The sequence below is a fragment of the Aquarana catesbeiana genome, linkage group LG06 (assembly GCF_042186555.1).
Source record: "Aquarana catesbeiana isolate 2022-GZ linkage group LG06, ASM4218655v1, whole genome shotgun sequence".
NCBI classification, from domain to species: domain Eukaryota; kingdom Metazoa; phylum Chordata; class Amphibia; order Anura; family Ranidae; genus Aquarana; species Aquarana catesbeiana.
In genome coordinates, this window is record NC_133329.1 from 116,684,934 (window position 1) to 116,706,038 (window position 21,105).

At 42.2% G+C, this 21,105-nt stretch overlaps 1 protein-coding gene and 1 pseudogene across 6 annotated transcripts in view; one reads left to right on the top strand and one right to left on the bottom strand.

The window, feature by feature from the left end:
• The window catches only part of TTYH3 (tweety family member 3), a 222,755-nt gene that overhangs the window by 185,470 nt on the left and 16,180 nt on the right, over positions 1-21,105 (top strand). The window contains exons 12-14 of one of the 6 annotated variants that reach the window (XM_073636709.1): positions 1,629-1,799; positions 4,393-4,468; positions 12,620-12,721. In XM_073636709.1, the coding sequence (XP_073492810.1) occupies positions 1,629-1,799; positions 4,393-4,468; positions 12,620-12,700 (328 nt within the window). In that variant the 3' untranslated portion in view covers positions 12,701-12,721. Of the gene's footprint in view, positions 1-1,622; positions 1,800-4,392; positions 4,469-12,619; positions 12,722-21,105 lie in introns of those variants that run through there. The other 5 variants (XM_073636708.1, XM_073636711.1, XM_073636710.1 and 2 more) reach the window with 5 other exon arrangements.
• On the bottom strand, positions 10,302-10,693 carry LOC141148883 (histone H2A type 2-B-like; annotated as a pseudogene).

Below are 21,105 nucleotides of genomic sequence, written 5' to 3' on the forward strand. Positions count from 1 at the left end.
ATTCATTTGAATGGGCTGCAAAACACACTGGAGCGCGGAAAAAGTAGTGCAAGCACTACATTTCCAGAATAGTACTGCGTTTTGCGAGATGTGTTTAGGGTACCATTAACAGTTCATCGGAACCCACATGCGACTCGCAAGGTCTGTGCGTTCACCTGTGAAGTGGGAAACGCACATGTAATGCAGTCTCCCGCACTGCGCTCTTAGGAGTAGCAAATGCAGGTAATAATGATTGTTAATGCTGAACTCTAATCACATGGTATGGAAGATGTACATAGTTCTCTGCCCACCTTTCCTTCTTTGGAAATGCGTCAGTCATTTTTCTCCTCACTTATTTGTTATCTGTTAATCAAGTGACCAGAAACTCTATCTGTGCAACTTGGCAGCATCCTGCTAGTCGCCTGCCACTTATGGATCTACAGAGGTTGATGTTAATACACATTTAGCATCAAATAAGGGCAATTCTTTAATTGCGTTGACCAGAGTCAAGGGTTAAGATAAGTACTAGGAATGCCCTACAGTACCGTTTGGTAGTCTCCAGATTTGTGTGTGACCCCGGAGTTGTGACTATAGAAAAGTGGAAAAGACTGATTATAGTCCTGAGTTAGGATAGAAGTGAAGATTTCAATAAGGGATGCTAGTATGCCCACATCCCACTAATATGTATAGCAGACTTTGTGTTCTAGCAAAGGGACTGTAAAGGGGCATACATGTAGTGAGCAGAACCAACAAAACAGAAATGTTAAAGTTCCAAATTTATTATACAAAAGTGAAAAAGGACTTAGCAGTAAGCACATCCATGTGCTGTACTCCGGTAAAGTTCACATCTATTATACAGAGAATATAACATTATTATAATATATTATATGTATATTTTACAAAACGGGTCCACATAAGAAAGCTCAGCTGAGGGACTAGTCACCAGTATTCCATGTGGTCTCCCTGCAGCTGATCTTTTCCCCATTATGAACTTGCCATACCTTGTTCTGCACTGTGTATCTGTGTAGTGTTGGCCATCTTGGTTGAGGCAAGGTTCTGTTGCCCATGTCAGATCCTCCAGCTTGGAGAACACTGAGCCAGCCGCACAGTAGTGACATCCCCAAATTCCACTCCTAATTTCCTGAATCTAGCAGGCAGAGGCAGCAGTGCCTTAGATCTCACTCTGCAGATACACAGCTATGAGGATGCAAGTTCAGGAGTGTCCAGGCACCCTCTCATAACCGGAAGTGATCTGCTAAATTTCAGTAGGATTGCCAGACAAAAGGTACAGAGTACTGCTTAGGTGCAAATAACATGTCTACATGTTACCTATAACATTGCAAATGTTTACCTTTTTGGGTTTAGGTGTACTTTTTGCATGTACATATCTGATATCCAAACACTTTACTGGCTACATAATTGTTTCAGATTAGTGATTCACCAGTTATTAAAGTGAGGAGAATGATGAGGGCAGTAGAGCTGAGCACATCCTTTAAAAACAAGAGAGCAATGACAGCTCCCTACATATCTATTCTGACATCTTTTTTTTGAGCATAATCACTTTGGAGAGTTGTTTTTCTTTTTTTTTCTTTTTTCTTTTTTTATTGTTGTTGCCATTCAAGTAACTTATCTCTACCTGCTAGGGGCAGCTATGACGAGGGGGACGAGGAGGCCACCACCCCGGGGACACGACAGACTCATGACAACCTGTACAGGGTGCACATGCCCAGTTTATACAGCTGTGGGAGCAGCTATGGCAGTGAAGCAAGCATCCCCGCCGCTGCACACACAGTCAGCAACGCCCCTGTAACGGAATACATGTGAGTTATATGTTTTGTCTTTGCAGCCTGTAACTCTTGGTTGCCATTTTTTGGTAACTGGGACTTCAACATGACAGTTGATCTTTTGTTTTTATATAACAAAATTTGAAATTGAAGCATCCACGCCACTGCTAAGAGGTCCAGATAAAAATGTATTCTGATCGAAGTCAGGGGTATGATCCAAAAAAGGTTTCCACTGCGTTTCGGGGGTTCAAGAGCGCTCCTTTTATCAGGGCTTAATTGACCACAATGTGAACAAACCAGAAGTGAACTGAATCTACAATGTTATTTTTTTCCAGTGTGAATTGTAGGCCTAGGCGCCTCAGTAGCTTGTTCGATTTGTCTATTGGAATAAAGTTGCATCTAAAACGCTTAGCAGTGGTGCAGCACTTCAATTTACATTTTTGTTACACTACAAGCCACGGAGACTTTTGGAGATCCTCTGGGGTGTAGAAGCTGCCTTCCTGGGAACCATATCATTTAAATTGACATCAATACTTTAAGATCGTAATACCAGTGAGATAACCCTACAGGTCCAGTGCTATATTTCCACTTTCCTTAAAGTGGTTGTAAACCTAGTTACACCACTTGTACCTACAGGTAAGCCTATAATAAGGCTACCTGTAGGTACTGAAAATATCTCCTAAACCTGCACGGTTTAGGAGATATTTACCATATACACTTGCGCTGATGTCATCCGCATATGCGCACTGAAAAAACTGCTCACTCGTGCTGTTTCTTCAGCAGCCGTGCCGTGACCGCCGGCTCCCACATGTATGCGTGGGTGTGACGTCATTGCGGCTCCAGGCCAATCACAGCGCCAGAGCCTGCGAACCCGGAAATAACTCTGGGAGACATGTCGCCTGTCACAGTGGTGTACGGGGACCGCTGCTACAGCGTCAATCTAAGGTAAGTATTTCGTAATGAGCTAGTATGTGATGCAAACTAGCTCATTATGCCTTTGTCTTAGAGGGTTTTTTTTTTTTCTTCGGGGTTACAACCTCTTTAACATTTGTTTTTATATGGTGTTACTGATTGGGAAGTTTCCTGTGCACCATCCTCCCCTTCACCAGCTATTTATCAGTGGCGTTAAAAAAAAGGGGAGGGGGGTTACTCTTTAAGCATTCCTCACCCCCCTTCCTGCAACATTTGGCATTTCATTTTTTTGTAGAGGGGAGCTGGTATCTGGTTTTGACAGGTACCCACTCTCACTTCCGCTCGGATTGCCTAGGCGATCTGAGCAGACGTACTCCTCTCCCTCTCCCTCCCTGCAGTCTTCTAGACTGCTGGGCCATTCAGCAGGCGCAGCGCGATTCACGCATGCACAGTGCGCACCTGGCTGTGAAGCAGTTGAAATGCCGGCTCTGAGGAGAGGGAGAGAAGCGACGGTTCGGGTGACCACATCGCTGGATCCTGGGACAGGTGAAAAAGACTACTGGAGCTCCACTTTAAATGTGCTAATTATATTCCAGGTGCATTAAAACAAGACTGGGCAAAGTCTTATAGTGCCTATTCTTTAGAAATCAGCCACAGCCTGAGAAGAAAAGCCTGTCCTCTGCCTACGTGCTGTAGTAATGGACCATCATTCCTTTTTTGGAAGCAGAGGTTTCTTTGCAGAATTCTGGCATGTTCCCTACTTATTAAAGCATTCCATGATAAGCTCCTATTTTTCTGTATTACCAGATGTTGGCAACCATTTCTTGTGAAGAATGATGAAACATAAGGGTTGGCTGTGTTGTCTCTCCCTCAGGATGCAGTGTGTTCCCAGATGGGGTGTCTGGGGGGGGGGGGAGATAATGCCCTTTATGTCCTATTAAGCTATTAGAAGCACTTCTGATGATCAGATATGCTTGTTATTTTTATTCTGTCTGTAATCAAACGACTATGTACCTTTTACTATGTATTGAAGTATGACGGCTACTGTTTTTTCTTTCTTTTAATAAAACCCAATAAAAACATTGAACTATAAAGCGTTCTAGCTCTGAGTCAATGAGTGGCATGTCAGACCCTTGCAGAAGGACCAAAAATTCTAGACCGGGAGCAAGAATCCTTCTCTACTGCATGCTGTCAGATAACAGGCTTTCTGAAAAAAAAAAAAAAAACTGTAAGCCTTTAAATACCTTTTGATGAACCTGGAATGTATTTAGCTGATTTAAACTTCAAGTTCATATGTCCTTTAATAAATTGGGCCTCCACTGAGTGGAACACACCCAGTCCAATACTCGCTTTCTTTCTTGATTCAACATCTTCAGATTCATCTGAGGCTTTGCTCATGAAACCATCATCACTGGGTCCTCTTCTGCCTGCACATTAGGGTTCCCACCTCATCCCTTTAAACCCCAACACATATTAATTACACAGGTTCTGTGGCTAAATTACCCTCAGAACCTGTGTAATTCATATGTTTTTGGGTTTAAAGGGATGAGGTGGAAACCCTACTGCACATGTGCATCTTCGCCCTATCCATTCCTATGGGGAACCATTTTACGTTTTGATTAGTTGTATTCTTTACGTATCGGACTACAGTAAACTGCAATTGTGTTGCTACAGGTTGTGGCACATGACAAATGATGCACTTTATTTTTCTTCACAGGAGTCAGAATGCCAACTTTCAGAATCCCCGATGTGAGAACACCCCCCTCATTGGACGTGAGTCACCTCCTCCTTCAGTAAGTTTAATTACTGTGGTAACCTGTATAGTGTAGCCATAGTGGAATGATCTAGAACAAAATGGCTGGAAACCATTCAACCTGCCTGTCCTGGGTGCCAGAGGACAGAAACTGTATAGACTTTTCTCACCTGGCACCTTCTTTTGCCAGTATCAAAGTGCCTATATTTAGAGATGGCCTACTTTCACAGTGGTTGATTGGTTACACGCTACTGGGCTTATTCGATGACATTCTATAGACAGCAGTAGAGACAGATCAGCCAATCAGAAATTCACTTGCATTTGGCTACTCCTTGTAAGTGGTTCAAAACTGATTTTTCATTTGATGCCACTGATTTTTGTGCTAATAAGGCAGAAAGTTGGAAAACCACAAAAATACACATATAAAGGTGAACCACATACATTCCAGCATTTCATAATTAACAATGGGGGTCATATTATGAACCAGCCATCTCTATCAAAACTCCCCTTATGTTTGGATTTGCTATGTCAGAGTCTAAAATGTCCCACTCATTTCTGGTATCGAAAATCAGGACTTTTTGGAAGTATGAAAATCATATAGATGCAACACAAACAAGAGTCTGCATGAGTGGAGATAGAAATCTTCCACGGAACAACCTTACAATAATTCTCTTACTGCAATTAGGATCTTTTATGGGTGAGTTTATAAACCAATTCTGTACTTAGAGTGGAATTAAACCTGAAAAAAATAAAAAATGCTGACTGGTAGGATTTTTATGACAGAAGAGACCCTTTTCTGTCATAAACGCCCGATACCATATACATTCACAGTCCAGCCCTGTGCCACGACAGCGTGCCTCCATGTGCATGCGCAGAAGAGACATTATCATGGCCTGGCCAGCCAGAATTGGAACCCAGAAGGAAGACTGGGGGAAGGTGGCAGTGCCTGTTAAAAGGAGCACCCACAGTGCAGAGCTGGAGAATATCGTTAGCTAAGTAATACTGCCATAATGTGATAATATACTAAGCATACAAGCACATTATGGCTAAAAGCTTTTGGGGCCCGATTAAAAAAAAAAAAATGTAGTTCTCCTGCCAACACCTCCAATGAAAGTGCATGAATAGACCGCCAAGGCTATTCACGCTTTGTTAAAAAACGTAAAAAGAAAAAAATCTGTGGCTAAATTGAATGTGACCACCAAGTCTCCCAATCTTACCCCTTTTCTGTGTGGCTGGTGGTTTGGGACTTGTGACACCTAGATGTCATAGGACAGAGCACCCTGCTCTTTTGTCAGACTTTTCCTTGCAACACTTTGCAGGTCAGGATGGGAGGAAGCGAGGAGAGCTGGGCTGCACTAAATGCTATTGACACTTCCTCCGGGATACCAACATTCAACTCGTCCTGTTAGTCCTAATAGGGACACATAGTTGTTATTAAAGGTAAAGAGATTGTGCAGTTACATTTGTTTTTCCCAGAGATTAGTGAATGTGATAAAGCTTCTTTGTAAAGAATACCCAGGTGGAAGGAAAAAAAGGAAAAAAAAAAAACAGCATTTTTCTTGCACATGATGGGATTATAGAAATCAGCAGAGCTTCACCACATTCACTAAGCTCTGGGCAACATGAGTGCAACAGCACTTGTAAAGTACACAATTTTGTTGCCTTTAGTAAATCAAGCCCGTAGAGTGGAGGGATGAAAATGCTATGTTGCTGTCATTTTATTGGCATCCTTGTCAGCTCTTCGCAGAAAATGAGAAGTATTGGAAAGAGCTGGCAGGATCATAAGTAAAAACCAGAGAGGGTGGAGGAAACCTATATGCATAATAAGGGTACACCAAGAATATGGTCCAATTTACATGCAAAAGTGACTGTATGGTTGGCACCACAAGTGTGCTTGCAGACAGCTACCCAGGGCCACTTCAATCTCCCGAAACCACTCCACTCCTGGCTTGTTGGCAAAGTGTGAAAAGTGAACCATGATTAAGTTAATCATTGTTTCTGAAACAATAATGGCTTCTGATTAGCTGCAGGTGGCCACTGCACTTTGACCTTTATCGCACTTTATTATGATGAAAGTGTGTCAGACATAAGAGCTTAGTGACCATTCAGTTGTTAGAACCGTTACCATGATCTTGCAAAAATAAAATCCCTTATCTTGTATTTTCAGTCTCTGGAAGTGACAAATGACCCCCATTGGCTTCTGTAAACCTCACTGTCTGCCTTCTCCCTGGGGCTGCTCATTAAACTAACAAAATTAAGAAGGAGATTGAATGGTCATGCAACACTTGACTAATTAAAACTCATTACATTGACATTTGCCATTACATCTGTTCATTACAGCGTGCATTATATTGAGAGGGTAACTGGCAATGGAACCGTATATCCTGGAGGTTGTATTAACCAATTCAGGCTTATGGAACAAAAGGCAGGGAGCAGCAAGCTTCAGAAACCAATCAGAATTCGTCTTTACCCCATGTACAACAGTCAGAACAATGAACAGTGATTTCTGATTGATGGAAGTGGCTTACTGCATGGACACATTGCTATTAGCCCTAATCCATAGAGTTCACATCATTTATATTTCCACTTTCTCTGGTGTTACTTACAATCTTATATACAAAATAGGTAATGTATAAGACGATTTGTTATAGTTGGTGTGGACTCCCTTTAATTCAGTGGGTGCTCCATCTACCTAAACAAATTTGAGAATCTGTTCAAAGGAAACAAAAGATGGTAGGGACTAAACGCACAACTAGCACGAAATTGTATAAATACAGATACTCCTCGTTTAACGACTTGCCTGTTTAACGATCGTCCGGACTTACTACCAGCTCTCCCCACCTTAAAGACGCTCTATACATCATTGTATTGTACAGTACAGTACAGAATTTTCGTTTGTATTCTGTACTTATACCAATTAAAACAACATTTATTGAGCTGGAGTTTTGTCTTTAGACCTTTTTTTCACTATACAGTACAGTAGTTAAGAATGCTTAAAATATTAATTACTTGTGGCTTCTCGTTTAACGATCAATTCGTTTCATGACCTGGTCATTGGAACGGAACCTGGTCGTTAAATGAGGAGAGCCTGTATATTCTATTTATTTTTCCCGATCTGTGATAGACTGAGAAAAACAGCTATTGGCTAAATACAGAAATAGATGGCTGATTCCAACACCTCATATAAACACCATGGGGTTGATTTACTAAATCTGGAGAGTGCAAAATCTCGTGTAGCTCTGCATAGAAACTATTTGGCTTCTCTTTTTTTTTATTTTTTATTTTTCGTCAAAGCTTAGGCCGGCCATAGACCATTCAAATCTACTGGCTGAGATTCGAACCATGTATGGGCTGGCTGAATGTACCAGGTTGATCATCAACATTGGTACAACCAGCCTGCCAGATTTTACATTTGACACTGTCAGTTTCCGAGTCCCAGAATTATAGGAAGGTATAAATTCAGTAAAGAATACGACCATATTCATAATCTGACCATATTCATTAAAGCACAATTTCACACACTCAATCAACATTAACTATTTGTAATCCTTATGCTGCTGGCATTGGTAAATAGATAGAAAAGTAGATCATATTTCCTCTTTTTTAAACCTTTTTTATTTTTATTATTATTATACAGGATTTTTATAGCGCCAACAGTTTATGTAGCGCTTTACAACTTGAGGGTAGACAGTACAAATACAATACACTTCAATACAGTAGGAATCAGAGGGCCCTGCTCCTTAGAGCTTACAATCTAACCTTTATTTATTTTATTTTATTTTTTACATTTCCTCAGTTACTTCCTGGTTTCCAGGCCTAGGCAAATAATGTCATCCATCCCTGGAGTAGGAGGGATTTTCTCAGCTAAGCACACCCTCCTGTCTGCACGCCCGAGCTAAGGGCAGATGGATTCCAGGAAGTAAATGGTACATGCATCATTTGCCCTTGTCAGGATGGTCACGACCAGAAATGCTGGGGGAGGGGGGGGTTCAAAGTTATTTCATAGCAAAATAAAGCATAGAGACATGGATGGATGGGTGAGTTTGCTTTGAATACTACAAATGAGTTAAATAGCGTTTTTGGTTTGTGGTGCTCAGTTGCAGTGTAGTTCCGCTTTAAAGGAACTAAGGTCCATTCCATGCACCAAAACAAATCCGGCTACCGAGGTAGTAAGCGCTCTAACCTAACAATCCATGTCTTTCCATTCCAGGTATTTTTAACTTTTTCATACCAAGTTTTATTCAGTTCCACTAAAACCTGAATTCATGCAAATGCTCAGGCACTGTTCTCAGTCTGTCAGTGTATAACATAAATCTCCCACGTAGGAGGAATAAATGGACTCCACTGTCCATTTACATCTGGATAACTCTGATCTACTCTACCTAAACGGAAGAAGATGGGGATCTCCTCCTTTTTTTTATTTATTTTTTATTTGCGGACCCGATTGGACTCAGAGGTAGGAGGGTGTAAACTGACACAAGACTATTTACACATGCCTGTCCATAGGAATTTGCTGCCCGTCTGAAAGGGGCCTTATCGTTGTTTCATTGGCACGCTGTGTTTATATGAGGTGTTGGGATAAGCACTCTATTCCTGTATTTGACCGATAGCGTTATGCTTAATCTATCCGGGATAGGGAGAAATACATTTATTACGTTTATACAATTGGTGTTAGCAATGTGTTTAGTCCTCACTGTCTTTAGTTCCCTTTGTGAAGTTTTTTTCACTTAAATTCTTGGTTTACTTTTCAATTTTAGCTTAGTTAAAAACATATGGTGTGAAAGTAGAAAGAATGATGGACATTGAAACTGTACCTATTGATATAAAAAGAAAGCAGAAAGGCGCTTTTAAGTGCAGTATTCAACAGTATGTTTTATTCCATTTGTGGTTAAAAACACTTACAAGATCTGGGGGTTAATACAGGCATGTAATAATAATAATCCAGATTCCTGGCTATGACCTCAACTCTCGTCGGGAGAAGCCGACCAGCAGCTGTGACAGGAGGGAGGGGAGCGAGGAGGTAAGATGGCCGTCTGTAATCCAGAACCATGGGGTCGCTTAAAGGCCAATCCAATCCATGGGGGCGAAGGTCTGATTAAGGAGAAATCTGCGCATGCTCTGAAATGCGTTACTGCCCCCACCTGCCGTCACTTCTGGGACATGCGTTCCACTGTGGGTCCGGATGCCAGACGACCATCTTGCCTCCTTGCTCCCCTCCCTCCTGTCAAGATGGCCATCTGGCAGATGGAACCACAGTGGAACACATGTCCCGGAAGTGACGTCAGGTAGGGGGGGGGGGGGGGGGGGGCGGTAATGCGTTTTTGGAATTTGAGCAGATTGCTCCTTTATCAAACCTACGCCCCAATGGGTCGGATTGGCCTTTAAGTTGCTCTGGATGCCAGACAGCCATCTTGCCTCCCCACTCCCCTCCCTCCTGTCACAGCTGCTGGTCGGCTTCTCACAGAAGTAGCTGAGGTAATAGCCAGGAATTGTGATTATTATTATTACATGCCTGTATTACGCCCCCCCCCCCCGGATCTTGTAAGTGTTTTAACCATTTATGGAATAAAATATACTATTGAATACTGCACTTAGAAGCTCCTTTCTGCTTTCTTTTTATGTGTATGTCAGAGTTGCTTCTTCTCACTAAAGTGCTGCTCTAAGTGTTATTCCAGCTTCCCCAACTTTGCTTATGATGTTGTCCCTGGTACAGCTTATCGGATGAACTTTGGGCAGAAGCGCCATCCTTCCATTTCCTCCTATTGATATAAGACTATTATCTACTTATTAATGGATCAGACTTACGAAGTAGTAGTCAGACATTCAATCAGACTTGTTCTGTATAGTTAAAGGCATAAATAAATTGACCCGGTTTACTTGGTCTTGGTGGGCTTTTGGCTCTCGGTTTTCTTGGGCAAAGCACAGCCTGGATGTTGGGCAGGAATCCTTCCTGGGCGATGGTGACGCTACCCAGCAGCTTGTTGAGCGCCTCGTTGTTGCGGACAGCCAATTGTAAGTGTCAGGGGATGATGCAGGTCTCTTAGTTGCTGCAGGTGGTGTTGCTGATCAGCTCGAGGATCCCAGCCGTCAGATACTCCAGGACCGTGGCCAGATATACAGGAGCTCTGGCCCCAACCCACCCCGCATAGTTACTGTTCCTCAGCAAGCGGTGAACATGACCAACTGAGAACTGCAGACCAGCCCTGTATGGTCAGGACTTGGCCTTAGCCTGGACCTTGCCTCCTTGTTTACCACGTCCAGACATGATTGAACAGCCGGATTTTCATTTTACAGTCAATTCAAGTAGCCTCTTCAGTTCTAATGAATGTCAGGAACATACTTCAGCATTTATAGTTATAAAGGTTATTTAGTCCTCTTAGTTCAAACACAATGGAATGTGTCAAAGCAGTTTGACCCAGAACATAATGGAAAGTGTAAATGTTTTTCAAAACGACTTGCTTAACATAATTTCAACCCCATGGTAACCTGAATTGTGGAACATGTTAATACTTCACATTAACAATCTTAAGGTGTGAATTGTTAGAACATCAGGTTAAAGATGTTTAAAATAGCATTATATGTAGGTGACATATGGTGTTAAGTAAGGCTTGTTCTGTGTTTTTGCCTCTTGCAAACCAGTTGTCCTCTCTGTCAAAAATGTGCACCCCACTGTCCTCAGAGTTCAACCACCTATGTTGGGTCGTTCGCTTGTTGAGCGGTTGTTTTGTCTCCCCTGAGGAATTGAGACCTGTTGCAGACATTATGGAACCAGGAGATTGGATTATATAAATGGAATTGGAACTTTCACACCTCCCATCCTGTTCTTGGTCAACCAACATCTGCTTTGACACATTCCATGGTGATTGGATTAAGGTGATGGAGATTCCGGGGTATTTTTCTGACCCTCATTAGAGCTGAAGAAGTGGCTAATATAAAAGTTGCTAAATGTCTTGGACATAACAGAACAAGTCTGAGTGTGATTGGCTACTACTAGCAATACCATGACCTGGATAGATTAGAACCTACAGGCGTATATCAGACTTGATTTACTTGCATTTTGTATGGCCCTTTCACACTAATGTATATGTGATAACATGGCTTTTTGCTGAGAAAGCTTCACTATAGCAATTTTCCTTGATGCAGCTGTGTTAATATGCACAAAAGTGCATGGTGTATGCACTTTATGGGCTTCAGTGGGCTTAATTGTGGTTACTTATAGCTCATAGATGTATGTTATATGCATTGTAATGAATAGGTTTGCTACTATAAATGTGTTTCCATAGGTTCTACTGCAAGAAAATAAACAAATGTGAGCTGGGCCTAAGCAAATGATTATAATGAATTTACTGTCACCACAGGGCTCTATACACACTAATGTACAGTGTAATGTAATGCTTATTCTGAGAACTAACCAGATAGGGCAGGGTTAGCCCTTAATGCTTCTCCTACAAATATATATATATAATTCCTTTGGAGACTCTGCTGGAGGCCAAATTATGAAGCATTTCTGTATTTTGCACTCACTATTGACTCCAGTGTAGGAGTATATAGAGAATTTCCCAGTGACAACAGTAGCTAGGCTTAAGGTCTGAGTTAAGCTTGCTATGAAAGCATAAAAAATGAGAGGAAATACAGCTTTTCTAGGTTCCACACAAAATGAAGATGTTTGGGTGAAGTAATTTTTTCTTTTTTTACTTGACTGGGACCTGCCATATACTTTAGTGTACACTCCCATGCTTCTGTAGTTGCTCTTCTCTTTGGCTGAACTCTTGCTGTAATATTTACAGAAGCTGTGCATTAGGCAAAATATGAGTGCACGCTGTCCAGGCAAAGAAGGGAACAGACAGATTATCTGTAGTGACTACTCAGGGGTTTCCCGTTGGCTCCTCAGGTGCTCCCAGCTGGCTCCTCAGGTAAGGGCTGAGCTGCTCAAGCTCTCAGCACTGCAGGGAAATGATCATGATCTAGAGAGTCCAGACATGCTCAACTGTTTTGATATCTTTTTCCCAGTCTTCCCTTCCCCTGTGTGCTCCCATGTTGATCCAGGGCTATTCCTGTAGAGTGATAGAGCCCTCCCTCCTGGACACACATGGCTGGAAACTCCACCATGATGTGTCGGCTGCAATGTATCATGTTTCATGCACGTTGAGGCTCCACTCTCTTTTTCTCTTTCTTTCCTGCAACAACACAGTTGTATTTGGCTGCCTTGGACAATAGCAGCCATATGAGCTGGCAGCTTAAACCCTCGGACAGTGCAAGGACGTACTGGTAACAGCGCCCGCTATTGGAACAGGTACTGAAACAAAAAGGTCCTCCTTACCCTCACTGATCCCTCTTCTCCTGCCCGCTGTCCCTGCACTGTGTCCCTCCTCCTTATGCCCAGCCAGCGCCCCTCAGTTCTACACATCTTTCCACCAACTCCCACAACATTTCACAAAGGTCTAAACAAGAGCTAGTCACCAACCAGATAGAGCAACTCCTGGCTAACTCATTGTGAGACATTGGGAAATTTTTCTGAGATTGGCATTTCAGTTTTTGTCCAAGTTTTATATTTGTTTGTAATTGCTTTGTATTCTAGTTGATAAAACCATACTCAAGAGGAAGGCACATTTGATTTTTGTAGGCACAGAGACAATGAGCTTTGTAAAAAGAATAAATGGCATATGTTTTTCAAATGTTCTTTGTGCCAAACAGGTTGTTGCAGCATCCTTCATGTTTAATGGGGTACGTTTAAGTTTTGCCACTGGCTATATTATCTGTCTGTTGGAGTCTGGCGCTGGAAAAATTTGAATGGACAGAATCATATGGCCATGGAAACATTTGGTTGTAAATTGTAAAGGAACAACCACCAGAAAAACTTAGACCGTTTCCATTGGGTGCAGTGGATTTTTGTATGATCTATGCATGACTAAACATTACTTATTTACATGTTTATGGCCTTGCAACAATGTGTAGAAAGTTCATGCAGAGCACCAAAAGACAATATGGCATGATGGGGTGTATGACCAGCCAGTGTTGTTAATCAGGGTCACCCTCGTAGCTCATGTTTCAGGATCTGGTGGTCTAATCTGCCATGTTATGTGCCTTCCCTGTTTGTGTTCTCAGTCTGATCCCTTTGTGTGAGCATTTCCTCATAGAGGTCTGCTGGACATTTGCAGCCACCAGGCCAGACCACCACCAAGAGAACTGAAGAGGTTCTAAACGTGTGATATTTAAACTGCTGCGCAATAGTACTGAAGGTGGAAAAATAACTTGCATCAACACCAAAGGGCAACTTCATCTTCTGCCACCTGTTGGAGTTTTCTTCATGCTCATTGTATAACCTACCTAACCTTACCTATACTGTATATGATTCTATAGAAGGTGCTTAAGCATACTTTTGTCTACTCGTAAAAGACATGCTGCATACCTTGGGATCCTTAAAAATCTCCCAAAACCTAGGATAACCACTCAATCTGGAACACAGTCAGTTCTCAATATCTGATTCCTAAAGTATGACTGCTTTAAAGTGGTTCTATAGGTACAGCCAGTGATGAGAGAGCAGGGCCAAGCCACGCACTGTATGACAGTGGACACACAAAACTTGGCTTGGGAGCAAGCACGCACAAGTGCCCCCAGAGCAAGCAGCTTGCGCTGGGGGCACTCGGCAATGGGGAAGAGTCCAGAGCACCGGTGGGGGGACCACAGAAGAAGAGAATCAGGGCTGCTTTGTGCAAAACAATTAGACAGAGCAGGTAAGTTTAATAGTTATTTAAGAAAAAAATTGCACTTAGAATCACTTTAACTTATCAGTATAGTTGAGCTATTATTTACTCACTTTTCTCTAGGTTAACCTTGAGTACTTATTATTAGTAGGTACAGTCTGTTATCTTAAAGGCTCAAGGCTTTTTACCTTCATGCATACTATGCATACATTCATGCAATAATACATGAAGTTAAAAAAAAAACCCTTCTCTTTACAGCAGCCCCCCCCCCCCCCCCTTCCCGGCCCAATACTGTTGGCCGAGACAGCAGCCTTTTAATTAGATTAAAGTGGCATTAAACCGAACATTTGTTGTATTGCAGCTTACCAGTTCTTAGATGTGATGGCTGCATTAGTTTTATTATTATTTATTCATCTGGTGATCTGGCATGACAGGTTTACTTTAGTCTTGAGAGTTCAGGAGGGGTCAGTATTTTCAGTATGAAGCTAAGATCAAGAACACGGGGACATGATTTCAAACTAGCAGGAGGAAAGTTTAAAACTAATCTTAGAAAATACTCTTTTACAGAAAGCGTTGTTGATGTTTGGAATAGACTTCCAGCAGAGGTAGTGAGTCAGGCAACAGTAAGTGGATTCAAACATGCTTGGGACAAACACAGACCTATACTCAGACAAAACTTAAAAGTGGTTGTAAAGGCAGAAGGTTTTTTTTTTTTATCTAAATGCATTTTATGCATTCAGATAAAAAGCCTTCTGTGGGCAGCAGCCCTCCTAGTACTTACCTGAGGTTCATCTAGATCCAGCGATGTTGCATGAGAGACTCGGCTGTCCGAGACACCTCTCCTCATTGGCTGAGACAGCAGCGCGGCTCTGTTGGCTCCCACTGCTGTTAATCAAAGTCCGTGAACCAATGAGGAGAAATAGGGGGCGGGACCGGGCCATGGCTTAGTGTCCGTGAATGGACACAGGAAGCTGCAGCTCTGCTCGGGTGCCCCCATAGCAAGCTGCTTGCTGTGGGGGCACTGAACAAGAGGAAGGAGCCAGGTGTGCTGAAGAGGGACCCAAGACGAAGCGGATAGGGGCTGCTCTGTGCAAAACCATTACACGGAGCATTGAAGTATAACATGTTTGTTATTTTTAAACTAAAAAAATGAGACTTTAGTATCAATTTAACAAAGTGTATTCATGGAAAAAAAAATGGAGCAGACTTAATGGGCCACTTGGTCTTTTTTTTTTCTGCAGTCACTCTTCTATGTTTCTAAGCTGCATAGTGCTTTCACTTCGCAACTACAGAGCACTTACAAATGGAGCTTTTTTCTGCCTGGCTCCCTTTAGAGAATGGCCAGTACCAAAAATATTGTTCATTTGATTGAACTCCCTGGAGCTTCATTAACAGTTCATCCTGTAAAATAACAGGATGTGAATTCAGTATAATTGTTTCGCAGTTTGCAGCATTTATTCCATGACTGCAATGCTATGTTACTATACATTCTGTATCTCTGTACTGGGGTTTAGCGCCAAAAACTAAATTGCACTGTTTAGTAAAAACGACCGCTTTAAAGAGGAGCTCCAGTCCTATTTCTGAAAAATGGAAAAGTAAGAAGCTACAAAAACTGTAGCTTTTGACTTATGAATAATCAGGCACCCACCTGTCCCAGGATCCAGCTCCGGGCTCACCCGTGCCATTTTTTTTTCCACCTGTCCTTGGTCCTCGGTGTCGGCATCTCAACTGTGGGCACCTGGTTGTGACAAAAATGTGCCAAATGTTAGAGGACTGGGGGAGGAGGCCTTAAAGCAGAACTTGCCCTTTTGGATGAAGTTCAGCTTTAAGGTATATCTTGTATTGTTTGCTTCGGGTTCACTAACATGGGCGCATAGACCCGTACATCTGTAAAGAGCTGTTTGTTCATGCGCATGGAGTAGCCTACAACCATATCTGAAAGCTTGTTAAGAATCAATTATTGCCTGACAGGCACAGTGGCTGTATGAATCCTAATGCACGACCGACCTTGTACTTATGTACAGGGACAGAGTAAAGTAGCAGAGTAAAAAAAACACCTTTTCACAGATGTATGGGTCTATGCACCTGGATGGCAGGAGATTGGGTTATAAGAGAGTTGGGTATCACTGGCTTAGCCAGTTAATAGAAAAGCTGATCTGACTTTGTCATCTGGTCTTAGAATTCATTCCTCTTTCCAGTTTTCCATTTGCATCTTTGTTCTCACCTCCTTTTAATGTCCTAGTGTATCACTTCATTTAAGCTTCTAAAACGTGCTATGGTAACATACTTCTATAATGCCGCTTAATGGTGCAAGGGGGTCTGGGCTTAATGAAGCCCTTACAATATACCCTGAGGCTGCTTTCACATCTCTACTTTTGGAACAGCGTAGGTGCACCTTGGAAAAAAAATCCAGCTTACTGCATTGGTTTGGTTTCCAGCAAAATACTTTATTTTTTTAAGAATAAAATGCACCACATTGAAAGGGTGCTTCCTGAAAAATACTGAGGTGTGAAAACGGCTTAAAACCATCACAAAATGCACATAACTTGAAAAGAATACAAGTGTACATATGAAGTCGCCCTAGCTCTCCCTGCTAGTCTTAAGCCTAGTACACACTATCAGGTTTTTTTTCCTTCAACCCAGCACCTTGAACGAAAAAAAAAAAAACCTGACAACTCAGGTCGGAGCCACTGTACTAACAATCTGATGTTGGTACAGTGATCTCCCCTGCTGAGCGGTTGTGTTTTTGACATGGGGACAAGTGCTCTGTGCCCTGAGCCCACCCTTTTTTGAAGCTAATTGGAGCCTCGGGCTCTAAACATGAGCTTCCAGGGAAAAAAAAACCCAGTTGAAATCCATGCGTCCGGCGCCCTGCATGTAGATTAGGGGCTGGACGCATGGATTAGGTGGGAGGCGCCCCTAATGGACAGACCGCCACTGTAGACAGGTGCTAATTCCTTTCTGCTGCTTTTCAGGATTCCCTTGCAGGTGGCTTAACCCCTGTAGGACCAATGTCTTCCTTAAAGGGATCACAACCCAAAAAAATGGGGAAATATACCTGCCATCCAGGACACGTTACCAGCATCCTGTACAGGAAATAGGGGAACTACAAGATACAGTTACACTTTGAAGTGTTTGTCACCACCTATAAAAAAAAAAATGCCCACCTTTAACAGAAGCATTTATTTACTTACCTTTCCGTCATCCCATGTATGGAAAACCTGCCACTCTTCTAGAAGGTCCACTGCCACTGCAGTCTTCTGACCATGGGATGATTCTAATGCTTGACTCCCACACTGGTTGCTGTGGTTCCTCTCAATGGCTTGTATAGAATGGCCATGTAAAGAAACACTTCTTTTTCAGGTTGGCTTCCTTGAAAAAGTGACCTTGTGGTGACAGGGTCACATTATTTGCCCAATTATACTGAACTCTCAAAATAACAGGCTACAAGCACAAGAGTATGGAAAGCTTATTAAATGACTGTCACTATGCTTTATGGTTGTGTCAGTTAGTTGACAGTTCAACTACTGCATATTGTGCAAAATATTTGCCTCCGAATGTCCATCATTAAAAGGGATTATAGCTAAAGGGTTCAGAATCTGTAGACAACTGGCGGTCATATATAACTGTATGTAAATAAAGCGTGCAGCGCTAAAAATATACTTGCAATATATAACACAATGCATATAACGGGTGCAAAGATTAATAAAGTGCATTCAGTGTACTCAATAGTGTATAAACAATAGCAAAATATTGCATAAAAAATAAATATTCAAAAATGGAAATTAAACATGTACTAAAACAATAGTAGTACTAGTACATATATGACTGCTTTATACATGTTACACTTACAGTGAGAATTTTCTAGTTCCCATACAATATGGCTGTCCACAGACTGCTCAGTTAAAACCAGATGCCAATTTTGAACATCACTTGCAATTATCAGGCTGTTTTTCAACTTCATCTTTGTGAGTAACTAACTTCTTTAGAGGGATGGTTTTTCATTACAATTTTAAATTTTAGCAACAGAGAAAAAAACCTTAAAGTGGAGCTCCAGTCTGTGAAAAATAAAAATTAAAAGTCAGCAGCTACACTTGTAATATAAGGACGCTTACTTGTCCAAGGATCCTGTGATGTCGGCACCCCAAGCCAATTTGTGCAGGCGCCGGCATTGTAAGTAAGGGAAACACAGCCGGTTTCCTACTGCGCATGCGTGAGTCGCTGCCCTGTTTGAATGGTCCCGGCGTCTTCTGGGACCTGTGAATGTCCCAGAAGGTAGCTGGGGAGGGAGGATGAGCCGGAAGTGTCGTAGATCGCCGATGGTGATCTTACCCAGAAGTGGGACTGGGTACCTGTCAAAACCAGGTACCCACTCCCCCCCCCCCCAAAAAAAAATTGCCAAATGTGGCAGTGGGGGGAGGGTGCAAACAAGCGGAGCTTCCCCTTTTGGGTGGAGCTCCGCTTTAACCACTTTATCCAACCTACCTGGTCAGGGAGGGTACAGGAGAGAAGTGTACAATGCTTCTATAAACAGTCGGCACTAAACTGATTTTCCAGCCTGCATGTATATCTGAATAGTTAGCGGTCACAAGAATAGCCACACTTATTATAGCTGACCATAGACACAGCAAAATTTGCTTGATTCCCCCATTAATGTAGACAGTGTTGACAGGGGAATCCCTCCTGCCGAGCCATTGTGTTCTCCTGGTGGGGGAAGCCATCCCCGCCGGGAGAAGACCGTGATTTATGCTAGTGGCTATAACAGCCGCTTGCAATAATCTCATGTAAAATTGCGCAGGATGGCTGTACCCAAGTTGATTGATCAACTTTGGTATAATCAGCCTGCCCAATACATGGTTCAAGTCTCTGCCGATTCTTGCTGAACCGGCCAAGATTCAAACCATATATGGCTGGCTTAAGTCTGAAGTTAGTCATATGTCTCAGGGGGTTGCCATGTGCCACCTACAACCTGAGTAAGATTGAGTGACTCTCAAAATGTCTTTATCACCCTTGAGTAACATTGAGTAACTGAATGTAAAAGCATGTCTATTAATGGTTAGATTATTGGTAAAAGTTTTGCCGATTTTTAATTTTCTAACAGCCCATTCTTGCCATTAGTCATGCTCTGATTGCTTAAATGTTTAGATAATGTCCAAGTTGTATGGACTTCTATGCAATTAAGCATCAACAGTAATAGTGTCTGATAATGTTGGGCAAGCCTTGTTTAGGTGTAATAGGTTTTAGGACAAGGGCTGAAACCAGAAATAGAGGAGCCGATCTCTAAAATTGTGCTTTGTGAGATGATTGTGGGACAAGTAAGGACATTATAGGCCTACTGTCAATATTCAGTCTGTCTCCAGTAAAAGATGGCTGTGATAAGATACATTTTTATGTATGCAGTTCTCTTAAGAACACTTCTACTGTGCCCCATGATATTGAGGTAGATTGCCCTTGGTCAGCGGGAGTGACGGGAGGCCCAGTCTGACCAGAATTGGCTTAGCTCTCCTTAAAATGATTGGTTGTTTCCTATGTAAAGTTTCCCTGCTCTCTGCATTGTGTTAATCAGCTCCTGATGTGTACATTAGGGTACCACCTCTAGTTTAGCAGTAAGAGAAAACTATCTCCATGGTCACGTTTTAGCTACCCTGACACTCGCACATAAATCGCACTTTGCTCCACAACACGTAACTGCCTCATCCTTGCCCAACCCCTTGCACTGGATTCACAGTGTCTGTGCTTGTGCTGTGCCTGGCTGCTTACTGTGCTTCACTCTACTTGAGCTGCTTTCACTCACACTGGCTAAACAGTAGAGCTTTGCTGCAACATGCCTGCCTAACGCATGCCCAGCCTGCCAATCTCTACCCTTTGCTGTTGTCCTGTTGATGTCATTTAGGGGGGCTTGGAGGTTTTCTAAATCTATTTGTGCTGTTCTTTTGTTTCCTTCCACTTCACAGGTGTTAATCCATTGACCTCCATTTCTGCAGAGAACAATGGCCATTGCGTGGATATCCTGTCATTTCCCCTTCATTGTTTTCATATTTCCATATTTTTTTCTTTTTATATTATTTTAGGTTATTCAGAAGCATAGAATTCTGGAGCTTGGGGAGCAGTTAAAATATCTCCTTTGTTTTGTCTTTCCTATGTCATCTTTTTGACAGTGAAGGTTAAGAAGTAAAAGTTTAGTTGTAATCAAGGAAGAATGTGAAAAAATAGATCTGTCTAGGAAAGATGCTTAGTGGAAATGCCCAGCATTGGTTTGAGAAGACTGACAAACATTAAACAGGATCATATTTTAAGTAGGAACGCACTCTGAGTAGAAGCAAGATTAATTAGCCTTGGTTTTCTAAAGTCCGTATTTGGGTTTGAATCACTTACTGTTTTCATGTGTGGCTGGGGATGCCATTGGCACACCAGTGTTCCTAGCTCCATCTGTTGGGCCAACTGTGGACATGAGATGGTGATTAGAAATTCAAACAACCGTAAAATCTTTTATAAAAATTATCTTTTCATAAACACCAAGACATCATGTTGCTGGCCTACTCTGATATATAAGAAATATCTTTCAGACTTTGGATTCTCTAACCTTCATCTTATGTCTATGAAAAGCCTTGAAGTTGGTATAAGAGGGTTTCATTCTCCCAGTTGGATATTGTATTTGTTTTCTGTGACATTAGAATCTAGCAGGATATGTGACTCTCCATGGCAGAGTACAGTGGAGATCCTACCACGGGGTTTGCCCAGCGATAAAAGAATTCAGTGGGTAAATCGGCACACTTTTGTGTTCACTTATGATTTTCTTGTTTGGGTGATTTACCAATCTATGCTCCTATGCTGTCTCCTCATACAGTCGGAGCCTTCATTTTATTGCTCCTGTGGATCTGGGTTCTAGGTATGGGACAACAGCATGTGATATTCCCCATGAGCTAGGGTCTTGGCGATCAATTACCGAACACTTGTCACATTAGGAAGGGTT